This window comes from Phocoena sinus, chromosome 10 (assembly GCF_008692025.1).
Source record: "Phocoena sinus isolate mPhoSin1 chromosome 10, mPhoSin1.pri, whole genome shotgun sequence".
Taxonomy (NCBI): Eukaryota; Metazoa; Chordata; class Mammalia; order Artiodactyla; family Phocoenidae; genus Phocoena; species Phocoena sinus.
The window spans coordinates 19,859,640-19,882,720 of NC_045772.1; the positions used below are offsets into that span (position 1 = coordinate 19,859,640).

The following is a 23,081-nucleotide window of genomic DNA, read 5'->3' on the forward strand; positions in this document are numbered from 1 at the left end:
CATGTGACTTCCCATGGTCTAGAGAGCTCCAGGGTAGGTTCCTCATCAGTGATTGGCAGTATAGTCAAAAGGAGGAGCTACTGGTTCATATATAGTCAGAGCTATGGAAAACACTGGTGCAGATTTAGTTTAACAATTATATGCTATTTTTAATTTTAATTTTTAATTCTGTAGGTATTTTAATATGTGTTTTGTTTATAATAGCTAAAGTTTACTAACCAGTATCAAGGTCAGTATTTTTTGATTACATAAAGGTTTGGGGGCAGACAATTTCCTCTGGTATTTTAGCATCACACTGTTCATTGAAGGTAAAAGCTAGCATGTACAATGATTGATTTCCCACACATACGAATGTAGATAAAGAAAAGATACAGGTAAACATATGTCTGCTTAATTAGTTGTATAATTTAGCCAGCTTTGAAAATTGAAAAGGGAAAATACTTTATCCTTCCCACTTCCATTTCCATTTGACTATAAAAGAGAGAAGCAAAGCTTAGCAGAATGGTAAACTGCATGAGTAGTAACTTTGAGTTGGCATAAGTGGAGCTCAAGTGACCACAGTTATCCTGCTTCCTCTACATTCTATCTTGCATCAAATGCAAGAAGGATTGGATAGAGATTTTCTGCCCTAAGGCAGAAAACAGTGACAGTTAGCTGCCAATTGAGAGCCCCTGAGGTAACAGCCTATGCTTTGCCATAGCCTGAGTATCTGGAAAACCTAGAAACGGGTACTTTTTATTGTATCTTTGGCAAAAAACAAACAAAAAACAAAACAAAAACTACCCAAGTTACTTATTCTCTGCTAAAGTCAGTGAACTAACCTCTAAGGAAACCATGTGTAAAGAATTATTATGCCAGTTTTCCAGATTATGATTTTTCAGTATTATGGCTTCCTTTTGAATCCTTCCCAGGTTCCCTTGAAATTGAAAGTTAGGGAGGCCAGAACCAGTCATACCATGTACACATTTAAGGTTAAGAAGTATTGCTTTATGACGTACTTACCCTTTTGTTTATTCCTTATTTTATTTTTCTCATATATTTTTGTTAGAGAACAGTAAACAATAATATTGCTAAATTCAGGTTTTAAATTTCTTGCTTTCCTGGTGTATTTGTTTTCCTGATTTCTTGTTTTCCTTAGAACACTGAAGGGAAAACACATAGTGGGCAGACCCTACAAAGTTAGATGGTTGTCAGTATCCATTTGGTAATATTATATGCACCTGGTTTGATGCTTATCTGTTCCTCACATTTTTCTTCACTAATACCACTTTTGCTATAATCATACAGCTCAGAATATTTTAATGCTTGCATATTTTCCATTATAGCTATCCTTGTGTGGCATTCAATTGCCATGAAAGTAATTTTTTTTGTTTCTTTGCACCTCTTTTTTTTTTTTGGCTGCGTCGGGTCTTTGTTGCGGCGCATGGGCTCTTTGTTGCAGCATGCAGGCTTCCCTCTAGTTGTGGTGCACGGGCGGTAGAGCACACGGGCTCAGTAGTTGTGGCATACGGGCCGCATGTGGCATGTGGGATCTTGGTTACCCGACCAGGGATCAAACCTGCGTCCCCTGCATTGGAAAGCAGATTCTTAACCACTGGATCGTAAGGGAAGTCCTGCCATGCCAGTATTGATTTGAATAATTTGTTTATAGGAACTAGTTGTTTAACCATAACTGTTTTTTATTTATGGTGCTTATAACCTCTGGAAAATATATACATATTTTGAACTGTGAACTTTAGGAGGGTTTAGAATTCTCAGTCATATTTGATGAATGGTCATACATCAACAAGCCAGTGTACACAGATGCCAGTCTCTCTTAGAGTTGTAGGGGGATATTTGGTTGCTGTATGAATTCTTTGATATTTAGTAATCTATCAGATCATTTAAATTAATTTAAATAAAACAAAATTTAAAGGAGGAGTAAGTGCAACATAAGAGAATTCGGGCACAAAATAATCTTCTTTTAAAAATAATTCATAAGGTAATAAATTTAGGATGCTAAATTTGTCAAATCAGTTTTTCTTAAAACTGTGTATGAAGAGATTATATTTCTTTAGGAATTTATTCTCCATATCATATTTTTGAATCATCAGTATCATATATAAAGTAATTTAGATAATGTGTGGGACAGTTTAACTGAAGCAGTCCTTTCAAGCTGAAACATTTAATTATTTATTTCAGTTTATTTTGCTAAGTGCCAAAAAAATTTACTTCATCTGCCTTAAATTCATTATAACATCATAACTCTATGCACTTCTCCCCACAAAAGAAAGAAAAAGGAGTAGAAGTAAGCAATCAAATACAGGGGAGAGAACTTTTAGAGGGTAAGCTTAAGGTAGTTTTGAATTTAATAGGAATTTCATTTAAATGATACATAAAGTGGAAACCAGTAAAGACCAGGGGATTTAGCAGAAAAATATTTTTTTCTTTTGACTTCATATCTTTCATTCCAACTAATTTAAACAACTCCTTAACTCTTATGATAGAAGTTGTAACAAAAGGAACAGTACATCGCTATTAAAGTTTATAAGGAAGCTTTTGAAGATTGCTAACGATGACAGTTTTTATACTTGCTGAAATGTGCAGTATAGTTCTTTTACTCTGAAACCGACTATAAAATTTTAGTTACCCAACTTTGATTTTTCAGTGCCCTTCTATTTTTTTTCCTACTGACCACCTTTGCCAGAAATAAGGGCCCTCACATAAAAGTTTTACAGATTGGTGAGGAGGAATAATAGTAATGTAAATTAAGTAGTTACTTCATTAGATTTACTCTTTTTAGAAATATTGTGATTCTCACCTTAACTATAAATTAGTCCGTCTAAGATTGTGTAAATTAATGGGAGAAAAAGTAAAGACCAGAGAAGCAAATGAGCTATAGTAAGGAAGTGGGCTCACCTCAGGTGGGAGAGAAGTATCTGAGAGGTTTTAAAGACCATCAACTTGAGGAAGACATTTTAGCACCATATTCTGACAAGGATCTCAGTGAAAGCATTCGTAATGGGGTGGAGGCCTGGTACAGAAGATAATTTGTCTTGAATGGATCACAACATCATTTGTAAGTTAATCTTTTGGTAAGTATTATTTTACAGTTTGGAGAAAATGCTAATATGTTAACTGTATGTTTAAAAAAAAAGTACATTTCAAAATATTGAATTTTATTGGGAGAAAATGAATGAAAATTATCTATTCCTCTACCGGAGGATATCTACATCTTTTGTATTTATCTTAATACTGCAATTTAAAAAAAAATCTCCAGACATAAATATATCTTACCAAAGTTTTTCATAATGTACGGCAGCATCCTAACTTTTCTTGTTCTTTTCCTAGCCCAAGTTCACAAATGACTTTTATTCAGTTTATTGGTTAGACCATGTGCTGATGACCCATTGATTCATTGCCCTTCATTGTGGTTCTGAACCCACATGTAATGCCCAGTCTTGGTCATCTCTCTTTGAGTAGGTCCCTATGGATCCTTAAGAACATTTAATGAAAGACTCATAACACACCAGTTCAGACACATTACCACTGTCAGAAAACTACTTCAAAAATGAATATTCTGTGGTCTTGATCAGTAGAATCATCCTTGTAGTTAAATACTAAGAATTCTATTATGTATAGCTTTTATTACCATATTTGCAGATATTTCATTAAGTCCTCCTTAATAGACACATAAAATAATAATGTTTTCAAAACTGAGCAAGATTCCATCTGAATTTATTATATTGATACTTTTAATTTAAGTAGCAAATTCCAAAATGATTTGCTATAGAAATTCTTTTAAAGTTTTTATTGCTGGAAAGTAAAAGTATAATTAAATTTAGAAAATTCTGTTAATACATATTTCAGAGAACAAATATCATTTGAGTGAAATGAGGGATAGCAAAGCTATAGTGTAACTGACGTGTTTATAATGGAGTTCTAGCATTAATTAACCTATCATAGCAAGACTTTAAATTTTAGATATTATCTTTGATTTATAATGAAGGGAGGAAAATGGGTCTTCCACAGCACCAAATTACTGTGAAATTAACAAATATTTGAGTAGCTACAAAGAAGACACCATGCACTTTCTTGGTCATTACACCTAATATTTATCATGTTAAAGTAATATCCAGGGGAAAAATGAACACATGGGGAAATTGATACAGCTGTATTTTGAATTGTCTCATGACAATAGATCCCTCACTTTTTGAAATAATTTCTTTAAGGGTTTTTCTTGATAAGCATTTAGGTTAACTTTAGTTCCCATTTCTAAAAGGCACAGATGGAACTGCTAACATGTATTTATTTTATGAATAAAGTAATAGTAACTGCCTGGGCCCTGATCATCATGGCCAGTGTCATTTTTGTCCATTTTATCATGTGATTTGTTCTTACATCTTTAAAGATATCTGATGGGCAGTCAGTGAGAAATACTTTCTCACTGGGATACTAATGTCTTGAGATAATCATTGAAAAAGGAATAATTTACTGTTAGCGCCATAGAAACCACTGTATATAGTGCTAGACAAGATTTGTGAGCTTCTTTTTTGCCCACATATTTAGGTTCAAATTAATGACCTTGGTGGCAACAGTATCTGATATTGTAATATCAGAGTATAGCATTTTCTAAATCTGTACAAGTCATTAGAAATAAAGCTTCCCTCTTTTTTAGGTAGCCATCGTCCACTTTACAGTGATTAAGAGGTTTATTTAAATTAATTTTGTATCCCTTCATGGAAAGCTTCCAGAAGGAGATAATTGAACATGTGATTGTTTTTGTTATGATTGTTCAGTAAACATTTATTATCTATTATATAGATTATTTCACCTGAAGATTTTATTCTAAATATAACACCTTACTAATATGATTCATAAAATGCAATATAGGTATTTTAAATATAGCACTGTTGAAAATCAGAAGGCAAAGAAATGGTTGAGTCCATTTCACTAAGTTAAAATTTAAACGAAGCCTGATTGGAGGACTGGCTGCTTTTTTCCAGCCCAGAACATCTTTTCAATTCCTACTCATTCTTTCTCCTTCAAATAAAAAAAGTACTATCCACCTACCAACTCAATAGATCTTTTCTTTATTGTTTACCTAAGTAGGGAAAAAAACTTCATATTTTCCATCTTTCATAACTGTATTGTGATTCAAGCTCATAAACTGAGAGGAAAAAACTTGAACATATAAGGAGTATTATTTTTTTAACATCTTTATTGGAGTACAATTGCTTTACAATGGTGTGTTAGTTTCTGCTTTATAACAGAGTGAATCAGCTGTATGTGTACATATGTCCCCATATCCCCTCCCTCTTGCGCCTCCCTCCCACCCTCCCTATCCCACCCCTCTAGGTGGTCACAAAGCCCAGAGCTGATCTCCCTGTGCTATGTGACTGCTTCTCACTAGCTATCTGTTTTACTTTGGTAGCATATATATGTCCATGCCACTCTCTCACTTCATTCCAGCTTACCCTTTCCCCTCCCAGTGTCCTCAAGTCCATTCTCTACATCTGCGTCTTTATTCCTGTCCTGCCCCTAGGTTCTTCAGAACCTTTTTTTTGTTTTTAGATTCCATATATATGTGTTAGCATACGGTATTTGTTTTTCTCTTTCTGACTTACTTCACTCTGTATGACAGACTCTAGGTCCATCCACCTCACTACAAATAATTCAATTTCGTTTCTTTTTTTAAAATTATTTTTATTTTTATTTTTGGCTATGTTGGGTCTTCGTTGCTGTGCGCGGGCTTTCTCTAGTTGCCGCGAGCAGGGGCTACTCTTCGTTGTGGTGAGCATGCTTCTCATCGTGGTGGCTTCTCGTTGCGGAGCACGGGCTCTAGGTGCGTGGGCTTCAGTAGTTGTGGCACACAGGCTCAGTAGTTGTGGCTCGCAGGCTCTAGAGCTCAGGCTCAGTAGTGGCACACGGGCTTAGTTGCTCCGTGGCATGTGGGATCTTCCTGGACCAGGACTCGAACCCGTGTCCCCTGCATTGGCAGGCAGATTGTTAACCACTGCGCCACCAGGGAATCCCTTGTTTCTTTTTATGGCTGAGTAATATTCCATTGTATATATGTGCCACATCTTTTTTTTTTAAACGTCTTTATTGGAGTATAATTGCTTTACCATGGCCTGTTAGTTTCTGCTGTATAACAAAGTGAATCAGCTATACGTATACATATATCCCCATATCTCTTCCCTCTTGCATCTCCCTCCCTCTCACCCTCCCTATCCCACCCCTCTAGGTGGTCACAAAGCACCGAGCTGATCTCCCTGTGCTATGCAGCTGCTTCCCACTAGCTATCGGTTTTACATTTGGTAATGTATATGTATCCATGCCACTCTCTCACTTTGTCCCAGCTTACCCTTCCCCCTCCTCGTGTCCTCAAGTCCATTCTCTAGTAGGTCTGCATCTTTATTCCCATCCTGCCCCTAGGTTCTTCAGAGCCTTTTTTTTTTTTTTTTAGATTCCATACATATATGTTAAGATACAGTATTTGTTTTTCTCTTTCTGACTTACTTCACTCTGTATGAGACCCTAGGTCCATCCACCTCACTGCAAGTAACTCAATTTTGTTTCCTTTTAAGGCTGAGTAATATTCCATTGTATATATGTGCCACATCTTCTTTATCCATTCATCTGTCAATGGACACTTAGGTTGCTTCCATGTCCTGGCTATTGTAGGTAGAGCTGCAGTGAGCATTGTGGTACGTGACTCTTTTTGAATTATGGTTTTCTCAGGGTATATGCCCAGTAGTGGGATTGCTGGGTTGTATGGTAGTTCTATTTTTAGTTTTTTAAGGAACCTCCGGAGTATTATTATTTTTAAAAAGGGAAGTCATTTCTATTAGATTGAGTAAGAGGGTTTTTTTCCCCTTCTAATCTAAAACTTTAGGAGAATTTCAACATGATTTATAAAGGAATTTAGTATCTTGGCTTTCATTAACATAATAACAAATAAATGTAAATATTGGCAGTCCTATAAGTCTCCAACAGTTTTTGTGATATAAGAAAGTAGTGTTTAACTATTAGTGTTGCCATCGTAATTTCTTTAGTGTGGCTTCTTTACACACTTTCTCCAGTGACGCAAATACAGACATGATTTTTTGGAACATCAGACTTATGGCTGCCTTCTCTCTTCTTCATTACTTATGTTGGACAAACTGCCATTATCACTTGCCAAAAATAATCCCACAGTTCAGTAGACTTCAGTTTTGAGGTCTCTCATGTCCTCCTTAGACCACCAGTAGCTTTGTCTCTTGGAGATCAGAAACTGGACACTTCTTTTTGATGTTTAACAAACCAGACTCCGTTTCTTAACCTCTAAGGAAGAATATAGCAAAACAACAAATTTTCTAAGCAACATCTCTGGAAACATAGCAGCAAATCTCTTTGGAATGTGTCCTTTGGAACATAGGCCAAATTATTTTTGTATCGAGCTTTTAATCAGATTTGTATTAAGGTGATGATAATAGTAAAGTCTTTAATAGGGTAAGATATTATAGTTATATGTATTTTCCTTTATCTATATTCATATACAGAAATGACTAAAGACTCACCAAACTTTAGTAGTATCTGTATTCTTGTGATGTAACCAGCTTCAAGAAACTAAGGATAAAATATGGAGGTTACAGATTCAGGCTTCTCTTATTCTTACACTGTAATCAATTCCATGAAACTAATGATAAAATAGGAAGCTTATCAAATTTCACCAACTTCCCTTTTCCCCAGTTCTCCCTTGCCACCTACTGCCTCCGCCTCTCCAACCCCATACCACTTTCTCTGCTATATTTTAGGAAACTTTTTTCAATCCTCACTTCTCCTCCCTTCTGTTTTCTCGGCTTTATAACTTATTTATATAACCTTTCCAATGATATCCTGTGGATTATGCTAAAGTATAATAAATAAATCACATAGTTGAGTTTGTCGAAAGACCTTATACCATCAAACCATAGTTAATAAAAACTGAGAGGTCTTTTTTTTAGTGACCTCTCCCGTTGCGGAGCACAGGCTCTGGATGCGCAGGCTCAGCGGCCATGGCTCACGGGCCCAGCCGCTCCACGGCATGTGGGATCTTCCCGGACTGGGGCACGAACCCGTGTCCCCTGCATTGGCAGGCAGACTCTCAACCACTGCACCACCAGAAAAGCCCTGAGAGGTCTTTTTAAAGTATGACCTTAACTCTGCTCTTTTTCCCATTTCTCGCTAGCACTTCAGAGTTTTTTTAATGAAATGTTTCAAACTCCTAACTTTCCCTGTTATACTAAAGAGTTGAGTGACATTTAATTATCAAGTAAAAATTTCCAACCTTGTAGTTCAAGTAGTCAGCTTTCTCCTCTACTATTAAAATTAAATAATTTTTATTACGACGTTATTATTAAGTACATTTTATTTCAAAATCTTTCTCTCAAGTCTTAGCTCCAGATAATATATTTTTAAAGTGGTGCAAATTGTGATCTTGTGCTTACTTTATTCCAAATGTAAGAGTCTGTTCATGCTGGATGCCCCAAAGCAAGTAATTGCTTTTTTTCTATCTTTCATTTATCCTTAAACCTCATAAGCTAACGAAAGATCCAAAGTTTTATCTTCTAGCTTCTTTGTCTTCTTAACCTACCATATTTCACTTTTCAGGATACCTTAAAGATTGCCCCATGAAACAGTATTGCTTTCAGAAGTATGGTTTTCAAGAGAATTCTATGATGATGCATTTATTTTCATCCATCTAGTATTTAGGTTGCATTTAAAGTGTCTGTTGTTCGCAGACATAGAGAACGAACTTGAGGACGTGGGGAGGGGGAAGGGTAAGCTGGAACAAAGTGAGAGGGTAGCATTGACATATATACACTACCAAATGTAAAATATATAGCTAGTGGGAAGTAGCCGCATAGCACAGGGAGGGTGGGAGGCAGACGCAAGAGGGAGGGGATATGGGGATATATGTATACACGTAGCTGATTTACTTTCTTATACAGCAGAAACTAACACACCATTGTAAAGCAATTATACTCCAATAAAGATGTTAAAAAAATAAAGTGTCTTATTATCGGAGTCTTAACATATTTTACCAATTTATAATATAAAACATAACAGTTATGAAAATGAATGCATAGATGGGCCTGTAAATGACAGCCTTGCCTCTTTCAGGAGAGAGTCTTCCGGGTAACCCGTGAATTTGAAAAACAAAAAAGCCTTTGCTTTCCCAACCTCCTGTAACCTAGCAAGCTGTAGAGAACTTTGATTTTTTCTCCTCCATAGCCAAAATCAGAGATTATGGTTGTAGAAGGCATCTTATAACTCTTTCTACAACAGTCTTTTTGGGGCTTTTTTTTTTTTGTGAGGATTAAATTTTTAATACATTTTCTGATTTTTAAAATGAGGATTGAGTTAATAATCTGAACTTAATTTGGCAAGATCTGTAACATTTCTATGAGAGATACATGGTCATTAATTTTGAAAGCTCTGCATATTGAATTTATAATCCATTTGACTCATTTTTTACATATACTTGCCTGTATCTCAACACAGATTTATTAGATGAAATGTAAGATAAAATCAGCATTTTGGAGGGAAATAGCTGGACAAGTATATATTTATTCTTTAAAATATTTTTGAAACAAGTTTATGTATGGATAGATTATTTGAAAATTTATATGTATATTTCTGAGCCTTTGTGGGTTTTTTTTTTTGCGGTACATGGGCCTCTCAATGTTGTGGCCTCTCCCGTTGTGGAGCACAGGCTCCAGATGCACAGGCTCAGCGGCCATGGCTCACGGGCCCAGCTGCTCCGCGGCATGTGGGATCTTCCCAGACTGGGGCACGAACCCGTGTCCCCTGCATCAGCAGGCAGACTCTCAACCACTGTGCCACCAGGGAAGCCCTGTGGTTTTTATTTTAAATAAGCTCTTATCCCCTCTTCAAGACTCACCTCAGCAAATTCTTTGCTGGTCCTCAACTCAGTCTGCCTTTCCTTGGGTCTAACCTTGCCCATTATGCAGGTCTCTGTTATCAATGTTATGACTGTATTGTGATCATCTTTTTAACAGGTCTATTAGACTGTACTCTCTGAGGGCAGGGGCTGATTATGTTGTTATTTTCTCAGCATAAAGCACTGTGCTGCCATTGTGGTGTTAAATATTGAGGTGTGGGATTGTGATATCAGAATTCTACCGCTAACCCCAGTAAATTTATTTCTAACCCTGTAATATCCCTGAGACCAGAAAACAGACAATGGATAACTGCAGAAGAAAGCAAGGGAACCTTAGCTGGGTTAGTGCAGAAACTTCAGGGTAGGGCTCTGCGAAATTGGACGGGAGCATCAGAGCTCCTAAGGCCTCTTCTGTACCTTAGGTTCAAAACTGAATGTCACAACTGGCTAGTGACAAGGGAGGGCCAAAGAGAAGAGTATGTAACAGCGTAGAGAGGTGATTGAGCTTTTTCCCATGTGGACTCTGGCTCAGCTTACCCTTTCTGCACGTGGGATGAAAAGATATGAGGGAGAGGGTCCCAGTCATGTATACAGCCTTTTAAAGCATGGTGACCCCACTTACTTTTGAAGGTGGTATAATCAAGGTCCTCAAATTTAACACATCTGATTAGTGTTTCCTCATCTTTTAGGGAAGAGGAGGAGTTGACAAAGAGACTTGATTGCATCTTCTCCCCTTAAAGCTTTATAAGTGAGCTTTCAATAAATGTTTATTTATACATCAAATTTGTCCCCTTTTCAAGTAAATTTGTATTTATTTCTGACATATCCTCTTCTTACTGTTTTGATGTTCTTATCCTGAACTTTGAAATTCACATGTTCTCAATGTTTTTGTGACTTATACTTCTAGGATTATCATTACATGGTGTTTGTATTGGTATAGAGAAGATGTGTAATATAATCCCAAGAGAGTTCTTGAATTCTATTTGACCTTTTTGCATAATGTGTCCAAGTGAAATTGGACCATTTACTTATGAAAAGAACATTGACATAGCTATACTTAAGAGTAGAAAGCTCTGAAGTCTTTATTTGAAAAGACATTTATTCATATTGTTAAGTATTCATGGCACCATCCCAGCCAAGGCCTTAATCATTTGACTTATCAATGTTTCCTTTCTTTTGGTGATATAAGAGGAGTGAGAATATGATATCTGGCTTCTATCCAGCAGAATTGGTAATAGATAAGCTCAAATGATTTAATCTGGGCTTATGTGGTACTAGATAGCACTAATTCCATTAAGTTAGTTAAAATGTATCTTATTAGATTATTCAAGTGCTATGCACATACTAATATAAAAGCAAAATAGAGCTATTTTAAATAATGAACCATCTAAAAGGAGGCTTTTTTTCCTGGCTTCTATTTTTTTCCAGTTTTATTGAGAAATAATTGACATACATCACTGAAAAGTTTAAGGTGTACAGCATGATGGTTTGATTCACATATATTGTGAAATGATTACCACAGTAGGTTTAGTTAACATCCATCACCTCATATAGATACAATAAAAAGAAAAGAAAAAAAAATTCACCTGTGATGAGAACTCTCAGGATCTACTCTGTTAACACTGCTGTATGATATAAGGAAAAGTTATCTATAGTCATCATGTTGTACATTACATCCCCAGTACTTACTTATTTTATAACTAAGTTTGTACCTTTTGACCATCTTCCTCCAGTTCCTCCTACCCCCACCCTCTGCCTCTGGCAACCACAAGTCTGATCTCTTTTTCTATGAGTTTGGTTTTTTTGTTTTGTTTTGTTTTCAGATTCCATATATAAGTGAGATCAAACAGTATTTGTCTTTCTCTGTTTGACTTATTTCACCTAGCATTATGCCTTCAAGATCCACCCATGTTGTCACAAACAGTAGGATTTTCCTGTTTTTTATGGCTGAATAATATTCCATTGTGTATATATACACTCTTTATCCATTCATCCTTCAGTGGACACCTAGGTTATTTCCATGTCTCGGCTATTGTAAATAGTGCTGCTATGAATATGGGAATGCAGACATCTTTTCAAGTTGGTGTTTCTGGGTTTTTTGGATATACTCCCAAAACTGGAATTGCTGAATTATATGGTAGTTCTATTTTTAATTTTTTGAGAAAACTTCATACTGTTTTCCACAGTGGCTGTACCAATTTACAGTCTCACAAACAATGCACAGGGTTTTCTATTCTCCACATCCATGCCAGCGTTTGTTATCTCTTGTCTTTTGATCATGGCCATTCTAACAGGCATGAGGTGATATCTCATTGTGATTTTAATTCACATTTCCCTAGTGACTAGTGATGTTGAGCATCTTTTCATGTATCTTTTGGCCATTCATATATCATCTTTGGAAAAATGTCTATTCAGGTTCTTTGCCCATTTTTTAATTGAATTATTTGGTTTTTTGCTCGAGTTGTATGAGTTCTTTATATATTTTGGATATTAACCTCTTACCAGATATATGGTTTGCAAATATTTTTTCCCATTTCATAGGTTGTCTTCCCACTTTTTTTTAAAAATAAATTTATTTATTTTAGTTTTGGCTGCATTGGGTCTTTGTTGCTGCGCACGGGCTTTCTCTAGTTGCGGCGAGTGGGGGCTACTCTTCGTTGCTGTGCGTGGGCTTCTGATCGCGGTGGCTTCTCTTGTTGCAGAGCACAGGCTCTAGGTGCACAGGCTCAGGAGTTGTGGCGCATGGGCTTAGTTGCTCCACGGCATGTGGGATCTTCCATACCAGGGCTCAAACCCGTGTCACCTGCACTGGCAGGTGGATTCTTAACCACTGCACCACCAGGGAAGCCCAGTTTTCCCACTCTGTTGATGGTTTCTTTTACTGTGTAGCTTTGTAGCTACATGTAGCTTGATGTAGTCTCACTTGTTTATTTTTTACTTTGTCTCTTATGCTTTAGGTATGATTTCCATAATATCATTACTAGACCCATGTCAAGGAGCTTTCTTTCTATGTTTTCTTCTAGGAGTTTCATAGTTTCAGGTCTTACATTTAAGTATTTAATCCATTTCAAGTTAATTTTTATGAGTGGTACAAGATATAGGGGTCAAGTTTTATTCTTTTATATGTGAATATCCAATTTTCCCAGCACCATTTATTGAAGAGACTGTTTTCTCCATTGAGTATTCTTGGCTCCCTTGTCAAATATTTGTTGCTTGGGTTTATTTCTGGGCTTTTGATTCTGTTCCATTGGTTTATTTGTCTGTTTTTATGAAGGAGGTATATTTAATAATTGAATTATTATCTTGTGTTCTTTGCTTAGGGTGTTCCAGTCATGGCAATAAGAAACAAAATGATATCAGAAGGACTAGACCCAGATCTTCTTGAGTAAGTAATTCTTCTAATATAATGATATTACTGCCAAGATGATGAGTTTATCAGTGATAATAAAAATATTTCAAGCTCTATATGTTTTTCCTATACAGTGTTTTACGGTTGAGGAGACCACCTTCATAAACAGTGTCTCTGCTATGTTTAAAAAGTGAAAAATCTATGCTATGCTACTAAAACTAGCCTTAAGACATTTTAGGAGTAGTTTCAATAGATTGATGATGAATCTGTATATGCAAAAGGGATAGAATTTGATGCCAGTTGTTGCACAGCCGTAGTGTCTGCAAGAAGCAGTGCTCTTTTTCTTCCCATGCTTTTTTCCTCCCTTCCTCCCTCCTTCCCTCCATCTCTCTCTCTCTCTCTCTCTCTCTTTCTTGAATTATCTATAGTTTTTTATTTAAGACCTTAGTGTATAGGAAATTTACTCTACATGATCTAGGTTGAGCCAGATGGGGAAATAAATAGAGTAACTCTAAGTCCACAGTAATGGTTATTAGAAACTAGATATTGTTTTGTGTGAGTTTTATAAAAAAAATTTTGAGAAATGCTGAAAATTTGTGGCTTAGAAATTTGACAGTAATTTACTCCATCCAGACAAACCTGGCTACATAGCTCATCCTGAGTAAAATATATCGTAATGGATTATTCAGAACTAGTCTCCTTTGCAAGTATCTAGACACTTGTAAAGAGCCTTTCCAGTTTGGGATTTTAGTTCACCCCAATGTATTTAGCTATGGTAGCTATGCAGGCATTCATACTGTACTAGCAGTATACTTTGGAATTTTTCTTGGCTCTCAGCCCTTCAAGAAAATGTATGCAGTTTTCCCCTCATATATACAATCTTTTCCTCATATTTTATCTTTCAAAATATGAAATTTAAGAATTTTTTAGAAGTCTGCAAGAACAGATTTCCCACATGTATCTCCATTTAGTATGTATTTCAGTAGCAAACAGTTCAAGTACAATGGTATAATTGGTAATTTGAACTAAAGCATCTCCAGGATATTTGGCATTTGCTCTGGAAATTGTTTCTGACACACTTTAAAAGCAGATGGATTGTGACATATACTTTAATGTGAATTGAACATATGGGTCCAATCCATTTTGGTACTTATTGGAATATATTTAACATTGACTGTGACCTCTTTTTTGCTTCTGGAAATACACAGTAGACCTTCTATACTAACAGAGAGCTAAAATGACCTTTAAAATTATGATTTTTCTCTTTAGAGAGAATGTAATAAATGGAAAACTAACAGCCCTATAAGCTATAGGGCCTATAAGCAGCCCTATAAGTGCTATAATCCAGTCCCTTTACCCCCTACTGGCTTCACTTCATCCCCCACCCAGCCTAAACCTACTTCATTATCCTTTACTTCAACCATCTACCCACACTAGCAACTTGAAAGTCACCCTTGATTCAGCCCTTCTCTCTACCCCTTAACATGTCAGTCACTGATTTTCTCTTTTTTAATCTCTCACATCTGATCACATGCCTCCATGCCATTTCTGTTTAGTTCAAGCCCTCATCGTTTTTCACCTGAATTATTATAATAACTCCTGGTTGGTTTTCCTATTCTCTTTCAATCTGTCACTAAAAACTTAGTGGATCTCTTCATATAGTTCATCTGTTCATACATACAAATCTTTCTGTGATTCTCCACTGCCTTTAACATATAGCCTAACATCTTAGAATTGCAAATAAATGCTTTTATCATCAAGACTCTAGCTTCATTTCTTGCCATTCATCCATACTTCCCTATCTCCTGCAGCTGTAGCAAACTACTGGCGTTTCTCTGAATGTATCATTATCCTGGTGTCTTTGAATGTTTGTATTCCTCCCCATGGCACTTCCTTCCCCCATCTTAAGTGGCCAGGCTGACTTCATATTCTTAAAGAGTCCATTTAGGTATCGCCATCTTAAGAAGTCCATGGATGGGACTTCCTGGCGATCCAGTGGTTAATAATCCGACTTCCAATTCAGGGGATGGGGGTTAGATCCCTGGTCAGGTAACTAAGATCCCACATGCTGTGGGGCAGCTAAGCCCACGTGCCACAACTACTGAGCCCAGGCACCACAACTAGAGAGCCTCTGTGCCACAACTACAGAGCCCACGTGCTCTGGAGCCTGCCACAACTACTGAGTCCATGCACCTCAACTACTGAGCCTGCGCGCTCTGGAGCCTGCACACCACAACTAGAGAGAAGCCTGCATGCTGCAACAAAAGATCCTGCATGCCACAACTAAGACCCAACACAGCCATAAATAAATAAATAAATATTAAAAAAAAAAAAAAGAAGTCCATGGATGACAACCAAGGGGAGAATCCCCAGGACTCCCAATACTTCCTTGATGTATCTCACTTAGCAAGTTTGAGGGCATGTCATTGTCTGTAAACGTTGAGAAACATTCAGTTGCAAAGTGGTGCCAAGTTTTAGGGTAGAATTCCAGTAACAGTTAACATTGTCTTAACAGAAAAGCTCAGCCTCAACCACAGCCTGGAGCCTGAATTCTGACGCATTACCTCATAGGTACATGCCATTGGTCACAAGGGGCGCTGGTTGGAATAGGGTGACTCACTATAGCCTATCACCACTACCACTAGAAAACCAGCTCCCACTACATTTAGCTAGATATAAGTGGAATCAATCACCTTGTTAAGGAGGAATTCTGGCACTTTGGGAATCATGTTTACATAAAAGTTAAGGAGCCTCGCTTTGAGGGGAAAGTCTGAGATGATAAAGAAGAAGAAAATGTGCCATCCAAGGAAAGAGTGTACTTTTATTTAGAATCTTATGTACATATTTAGCCTCAGCCAAGAGCTTTCAGTAAAGACTGTTCTTTTGTCTTTTAAGTATAAACATACACTTTTCCTGTTAGCTTTAGGTAGTAAGACAGATTCATATTACTGTAAGAAGAAATAGTCTAGATCTGTTTGCACTGAGCAAAGAGCAAAACTGAGGTTAATATAGAAATAAATACTGATCAGAAAATACATTGTTATTCAGTTGGCTTGTGTATATAACAGTTTGGAAGCTGACAGTACGTAATTTTGCTATGTTTTTTTTGTTTATTTTTTAACATCTTTATTGGAGTATAATTGCTTTACAATGTTGTGTTAGTTTCTGCTTTATAACAAAGTGAATCAGCTATATGTATATATATATCCCCATATTCCCTCCCTCTTGTGTCTCCCTCCCACCCTCTCTATCCCACCCCTCTAGGTGGTCACAAAGCACCAAGCTGATCTCCCTGTCCTATGCAGCTGCTTCCCACTAGCTATCTATTTTACATTTGGTAGTGTATACGTGTCCATGCCACTCTCTCACTTCGTCCCAGCTTACCCTTCCCCCTCCCCGTGTCCTCAAGTCCATTCTCTACGTCTGCATCTTGATTCCTGAGGTGGATGGACCTAGAGTCTGTCATACAGAGTGAAGTAAGTCAGAAAGAGAAAAACAAATAGCGTATGCTAACACATATATATGGGATTGAAAAAAAAATGGTTCTGATGAACCTAGGGAGAGTACGTAATTTTGAACCAAAACAGTTTACATGATAAGGGAGAAGAGACCCTGGCTATTTTCCTTCAAAAGTGACTATCACTGAAATTTAGAAAGTCTATAAACCTGAAGAAAATCCCTGATAATTACCAAATAAATAGTATTTGTTTGCTACTTCTGAGTGATTATTTAATATTCTTACAAATCCAAGTTTTTGAAAATAACAGTAGTGCTTATATAACCAAGAATTAATTCTTTTTAGCTTGTAAAAATTAGTAAAAAAAAAATGCTGTGAAATCAAAAGATATGTGAAAGAGTCTCTTTTTCACCATCATATTCAAAAGAGTTTAAGGGGAAAGAAAACGGAAAATTTTAACTTTTATCTGTTTTAGAAATATAGAACAGGTAAATCATGCCTTATAAATATTTTCAATCAATGCCTAGATTTTTCTTACCAGAAAAAAAAAATGTTTCTCCTTATCCTGTTCTATGCTTACATTTATGTCCCATAACTAAGGTTACTATTATTACCTAGTAATTACTACTTTTACTACTCCAACATAGACTAGCCTCTGGACCTGTCCATCAAGAGACGAAATTCATGATGGTTAAGGCTCAGGCTAAGGCAGACTTTAGAAATAGTCTACTTGCTGGGGTCCAGATTCTGCCCTGCCACTTTCTAGCTATATGATCCTGCACTAATTACCTAATCAATCTGTTCATCAGTTTCCTTGTCAGTAAATGGGAAATAGAAGAGTTCACCCTTTATAGAGTTGTTCAGACTGAGTAAGAGAATGATGTAAGCACTTAGCACAGCTCTGGACAAGCAGTAAATGTTCAGTAAATGTTAGTTGTGATTTATGAATGTTTTAACGGAGGAATCTGTAGCAAGTTCTAAACAATTGTATTTACCAGGCTTTTGGATCCCAACTTGTTTAGAGTCCTGTCGTTGCCTGTGTACCACTGTGTTCTCAACAAAGACGTATTTAACGTACACAGAGTAATTATCCTTTTGAGTTATGCTCTCTGTTTTCCCAAACTGAAAAATCTATATTTTAAACTTTGTAGTAAAGAACAGACTTCTGGGGCTTCCCTGGTGGTGCAGTGGTTAACATTCCTCCTGCCAATGCAGGGGACACGGGTTCGAGCCCTGGTCCAGGAAGATCCCACATGCCGTGGAGCCACCAAGCCCATGCACCACAACTACTGAGGCTGCACTCTAGAGCCCACGAGCCACAACTACTGACCCCGTGTGCCACAACTACTGAAGCCTGTGCACCTAGAGCCCGTGCTCTGCAGCAAGAGAAGCCACCACAATGAGAATCCCACGCACTGCAACAGAGTAGCCCCCGCTCACCGCAACTAGAGAAAGCCTGCACGCAGCACGAAGACCCAACACAGCCAAAAATAAATAAATAAAATAAATATAAAAACCAAAAAAATAGAAATAAAGAACAGACTTCTGAAATTGAAATTTAACTGGTCACACTCTTAATAGTAGGAGGGTGCAGTTTGTAGCACACTGATTTGGCTAAAGAAAGCAAGTTACTTTGCAGGCTTTAAACAGAACCAGCTCAGCTGGCATTTGTCCTGGACTTATCTATTCAAAGTACATTTATACCTTCCTCCCAGCCTGTGGAATGACCATGACTATGGTTGCCAGAAATAGAAGTAACCACCTCAGCCTACTTGTCACTGAGACAAGAGGAGATTCATTAGTGTTAACCAAACAGATACTGGAAAGCAAGAAAACTTTATTTAATTATATTTAAGGCATATCCAGCAGATTTTCCTGCCCTCTAATGGAATACCCTATCTGCTAATGATCGTCGTCTGTCTCCTGCTACAGAACAATATAATGGATTAAAGGTTGGGTTTTGGCTGGTTACGGATAGAATTGATCTCAATTCCCCGACTGAACAATTCCAAAAATAGGGTTTTTTTGTCTTTAATATTTATTTTATTTATTTATTTGGCTGTACCGGGTCTTAGTTGTGGCATGGGGGATCTTCTTTGCAGCATGCAGGATCTTTAGTTGTGGCATGGAGGATCTTTATTTGCAGCATGCGGGATGTTTTAGTTGCAACATGCGGGATCTAGTTCCCTGACCTGGGATTCAACCTGGGCCCCCTGCATTAGGAGCGTGGAGTCTTAACCACTGGACCACCAGGGAAGTGCCCCAAAATAGGTTTTTTTACTCGTTCCATTTTTTTAGTTTTTGCTGAGCTGGGATTCCATTCAGGGTAATTACCTTGACCACTGGCTGGCAGACTGACTAGAAAGTATAGGACAGAAAAAAAACAATGTCAGAAAATTGTGATTAGTCCACTGTTGGAGACCTTGATTACAAGAATAAGAAACAATAAAAATATCAAAGAGGTGGTGTTAAAAAGCAGTTATGGGTCTTCCCTGGTGGCTCAGTGGTTAAGAACCTGCCTGCCAGTGCAGGGGACACAGGTTCGAGCGCTGGTCTGGGAAGATCCCACATGCCACGGAGCAACTAAGCCCATGCACCACAACTACTGAGCCTGTGCTCTAGAGCCCGCGTGCCACAACTACTGAAGCCCACACGCCTAGAGCCCGTGCTCCGCAACGAGAAGCCATTGCAATGAGAAGCCCATGCACCACAACGAAGAGTAGCCCCTGCTTGCTGTAACTAGAGAAAAAGCCCGCACGCAGCAACAAAAGACCCAACGCAGACAAAACTAAAATAAATATATTTAAAAAAAGCAGTTGTGGTCTTCCAGTGTCTAGCAAGCAAGAGATAGAGAGTTGTTGGAAGTAAAGAACCCCAAGATAAACAGCAGAAACCCATCTTACCTAGGATGGCTGGCTTTCTTTTTCTTTATGCTATTAGACATTACATTGTTTCTCTGGCTGTGGCAATCTGCCACAGATTCCCACAAAGGGCGGGACATACCTGTCTTGATGGGCATTCAGAAATGGAAAGACCAAAGTATGTGTAGTTTGAGTAAATGTAATGCTGAAGTAAGTCTTACTGGTTACTATGTAACATCAAAGTCAAAATTGTCTTTTTTTTTTTTTAACTACCCCAAATGTCTTTATGTAGTCACTGCAATCTCAGTTCAGGAATTCAGTGTTTTGCTGTTTCCTTAAGACAACTTATTGCCATTGCATAAAGCTCTGAGAACAACACTAATTGACAAGTATAATGTGACGTTAAAACTTTGTATGTGCTCTAGTTGATATTGAAAAGTGATTTGAATGATAACTATTGCACCCTCTCCCCACAATCCTCCTACTCAGCAGTAGTTTTACTAACAATGTTTTTGCCACTTAATCTGCTTTACATTCAACTGTTTTAAATTTAAAGAAAATTAAAAATATCTTTAAACTATTTACCTACATAAATAAATGTTTTTCCAAAGAATGTTTATGATGTTTGGTGTCCTTAAAGTGGCTGTGGTTTTAAACACGAATATAAATATCTCTTTAATGAAAACAAATCAGACCAATGATATTTGTATTTTAAGACTCATTTTATGTACAGGATCAGAAAAACTAACTCAAACTAGCTTAAGCAAAAAGGAAAGTTATTGACTCACAAACCTAAGAAGTCTAAGTAGGACAGAATCAGGGGCGCAGCGCCATCAGTACTGGCTGGCTGGTGTTCTCTCTCACCTGGCACCTCTGTCCACCTTTACTCCTTGGCATAATCATCCACTTCTCTCCTGCTGATGAGCTTCCTTTCCTCCTGGAAAACAAGGAATTAGCAAATAATATTTGCTTTATATTGTAAATAGCTATAATATTGCTAGTTTTTGCCAACTGAAAGGAAAGAGAGCCCCTTTTCCATAATCCAAGGCTCATTTCTGGGGAAGCATTCTGATTGTCGTGCTTGGGTTATAAGCACTCCCTTGAATTGATCTCTTTCCAGGTAAAGAGATTCTTCTGACCTGCCGGGCCTGGATTATGTGACTGTAACAAAGAAAGAGTATAAGGAAGGGATGAGGGCAATAGGGATTGTGGTTGATAGTCTTATTTATTCCCATAAAGGGGAGAAAGGTGACAAATAAAATGCACACAGCATCTGGTATGCTAAAAAGTACTGATTTGTATATGGTTAGTACTTCCTTCTTTCCTTTCCTTTCTAAATTTTGGCTCACTTTTAGTTCAGGTCAACCTAGTAACTTCTTTGAAAATACTTCTTTTTAAACAAATTAAACTTAGTAAAGAGTTTAAAGTTAAACTTTAAAAAATTTTGCTTTTACTAAGACTTTTATTGATAATCTGGATGCCACAAATTATATAAATATGCTTATTAAAATGTAGCTACCAAGCTAGTGTTTTCTATTGTAACTACTAAAGGTTGAGATTTTAGAAAAATATACATGATAAATCATGAATATACTTATGACTTTATATATTTTTCTGCATTTTGCTGATGTACTCTTTTTTAGTGATTCATTTATATGTTTAAACTATTGAGAGGATTATGCAGTCTTCATTTTCAGATTTTAGTAATGAAGTGTAGCCAGTAGTTTAAAGTAGCAACCTTTTTAAACATATCTTTAAAACGTCTTTCTATGAAGAAATTTACAACAAACGTTTCATATATATATATATATATATATATATATATATATATATATATATATATGGTCAAGCAAGAGCAATTCTGATCATAATATAAAAAGCCAAATTTCTGTTCCCCTTAAGAATATGAATATCCAGTCTGGAAATGATGTTGTGAGTTCTATAATTACATTAACATTTGTAAAGCTTTTTTTTTTTTTTTTTTTTTTTTTTTTTATGCGTTACGCGGGCCTCTCACTGCTGTGGCCCCTCCCGTTGCGGAGGACAGGCTCCGGACGCGCAGGCCCAGCGGCCATGGCTCACGGGCCCAGCCGCTCCGCGGCATGTGGGATCCTCCCAGACCGGGGCACGAACCCGCGTCCCCTGCATCGGCAGGCGGACTCTCACCCACTGCGCCACCAGGGAAGCCCGCTTTTTTTTTTTTAATGTATTTATTTATGGCCATGTTGGGTCTTCGTTTCTGTGCAAGGGCTTTCTCTAGTTGTGGCAGGCGGGGGTCACTCTTCATCGCGGTGCGCAGGCCTCTCACTATCGCGGCCTCTGTTGTTGCGGAGCACAGGCTCCAGACGCACAGGCTCAGTAATTGTGGCTCACGGGCCCAGTTGCTCCGTGGCATGTGGGATCTTCCCAGACCAGGGCTCGAACCCGTGTCCCCTGCATTGGCAGGCGACTCTCAACCACTGAGCCACCAGGGAAGCCCTGTAAAGCTTTTATAAGTTATAAAATGCTTTCATGTATTACCTCATTTGAGTCTCATGATTTTTGAAGTTTTTCTCTTTTATGTACAAAAGGAACTCTAGTGTGTAGCTTTTCTTTTGTTTTCATAGCAATTCCAATTCAAAACAGCTTTAAATTTCTTTTATTTATTTATTTTTGGCTGCTTTGGGTCTTCGTTGCTGTGCACGGGCTTTCTCTAGTTGCGGTGAGTGGGGGCTGCTCTTCGTTGTGGTGCATGGGCTTCTCATTGTGGTGGCTTCTCTTGTTGCAGAGCACGGACTCTAGGTGTGTGGGCTTCAGTAGTTGTGGTGCACAGGCTCAGTAGTTGTGGCACACGGGCTTAGTTGCTCCACGGCATGTGGGATCTTCCCGGACCAGGGGTCGAACCCGTGTTCCCTGCATTGGCAGACGGATTCTTAACCACTGTGCCACCAGGGAAGCCCTAAATTTATTTTAAAATGAGTGAGGGCAAACAAAAGTATTGGTGAGAATATGAACCTTGTGCACTGTGGGTGGGAGTGTAAAATGATGTAACTGCTATGGAAAACAGTATGACAATTTCTCCAAAAATTAAGCATAGAATTACCATATGATTCAGCAATTCCACTTCTGGTTATATACCCAAAAGAAGTGAAAGCAGGGACTCAAACAGATACTTGTATACTCGTGTTCATAGCAGCATTTTCCACAATTGCCCAAAGGTGGAAACAACCCAAATGTCCATCCACAAGTGAATGGGTAAACAAAACGTAGTATGTGCATACAATGGAGTATTAGTCATCCTTAAACTGGAAGGAAATTCTGATACATGCTGCAACATGGATGAATCTTGAAGACATGATAAATGAAATAAGCCAGTCACAAAAAGACAAATATTACATGATTCCACTTATATGAGGTACTCAGACAAATTCATAGAGACAGAAAGTAATGGAGTGGTTGTCAGGGGCTGGAAGGAAAGAGAAATGAGGAGTTATCATTTAATTGGTACAGAGTTTCAGTTTTGCAAGA

At 37.6% G+C, this 23,081-nt stretch overlaps 1 protein-coding gene across 2 annotated transcripts in view; it reads left to right on the top strand.

The window, feature by feature from the left end:
• WASHC3 (WASH complex subunit 3) overlaps positions 1-23,081 on the top strand; it is a 53,634-nt gene that overhangs the window by 25,552 nt on the left and 5,001 nt on the right. The window contains exons 6-7 of one of the 2 annotated variants that reach the window (XM_032646753.1): positions 13,228-13,292; positions 17,865-20,938. In XM_032646753.1, coding sequence (XP_032502644.1) covers positions 13,228-13,292; positions 17,865-18,006 — 207 coding nt within the window. In that variant the 3' untranslated portion in view covers positions 18,007-20,938. Of the gene's footprint in view, positions 1-13,227; positions 13,293-17,864; positions 20,939-23,081 lie in introns of those variants that run through there. The other variant, XM_032646754.1, reaches the window with a different exon arrangement.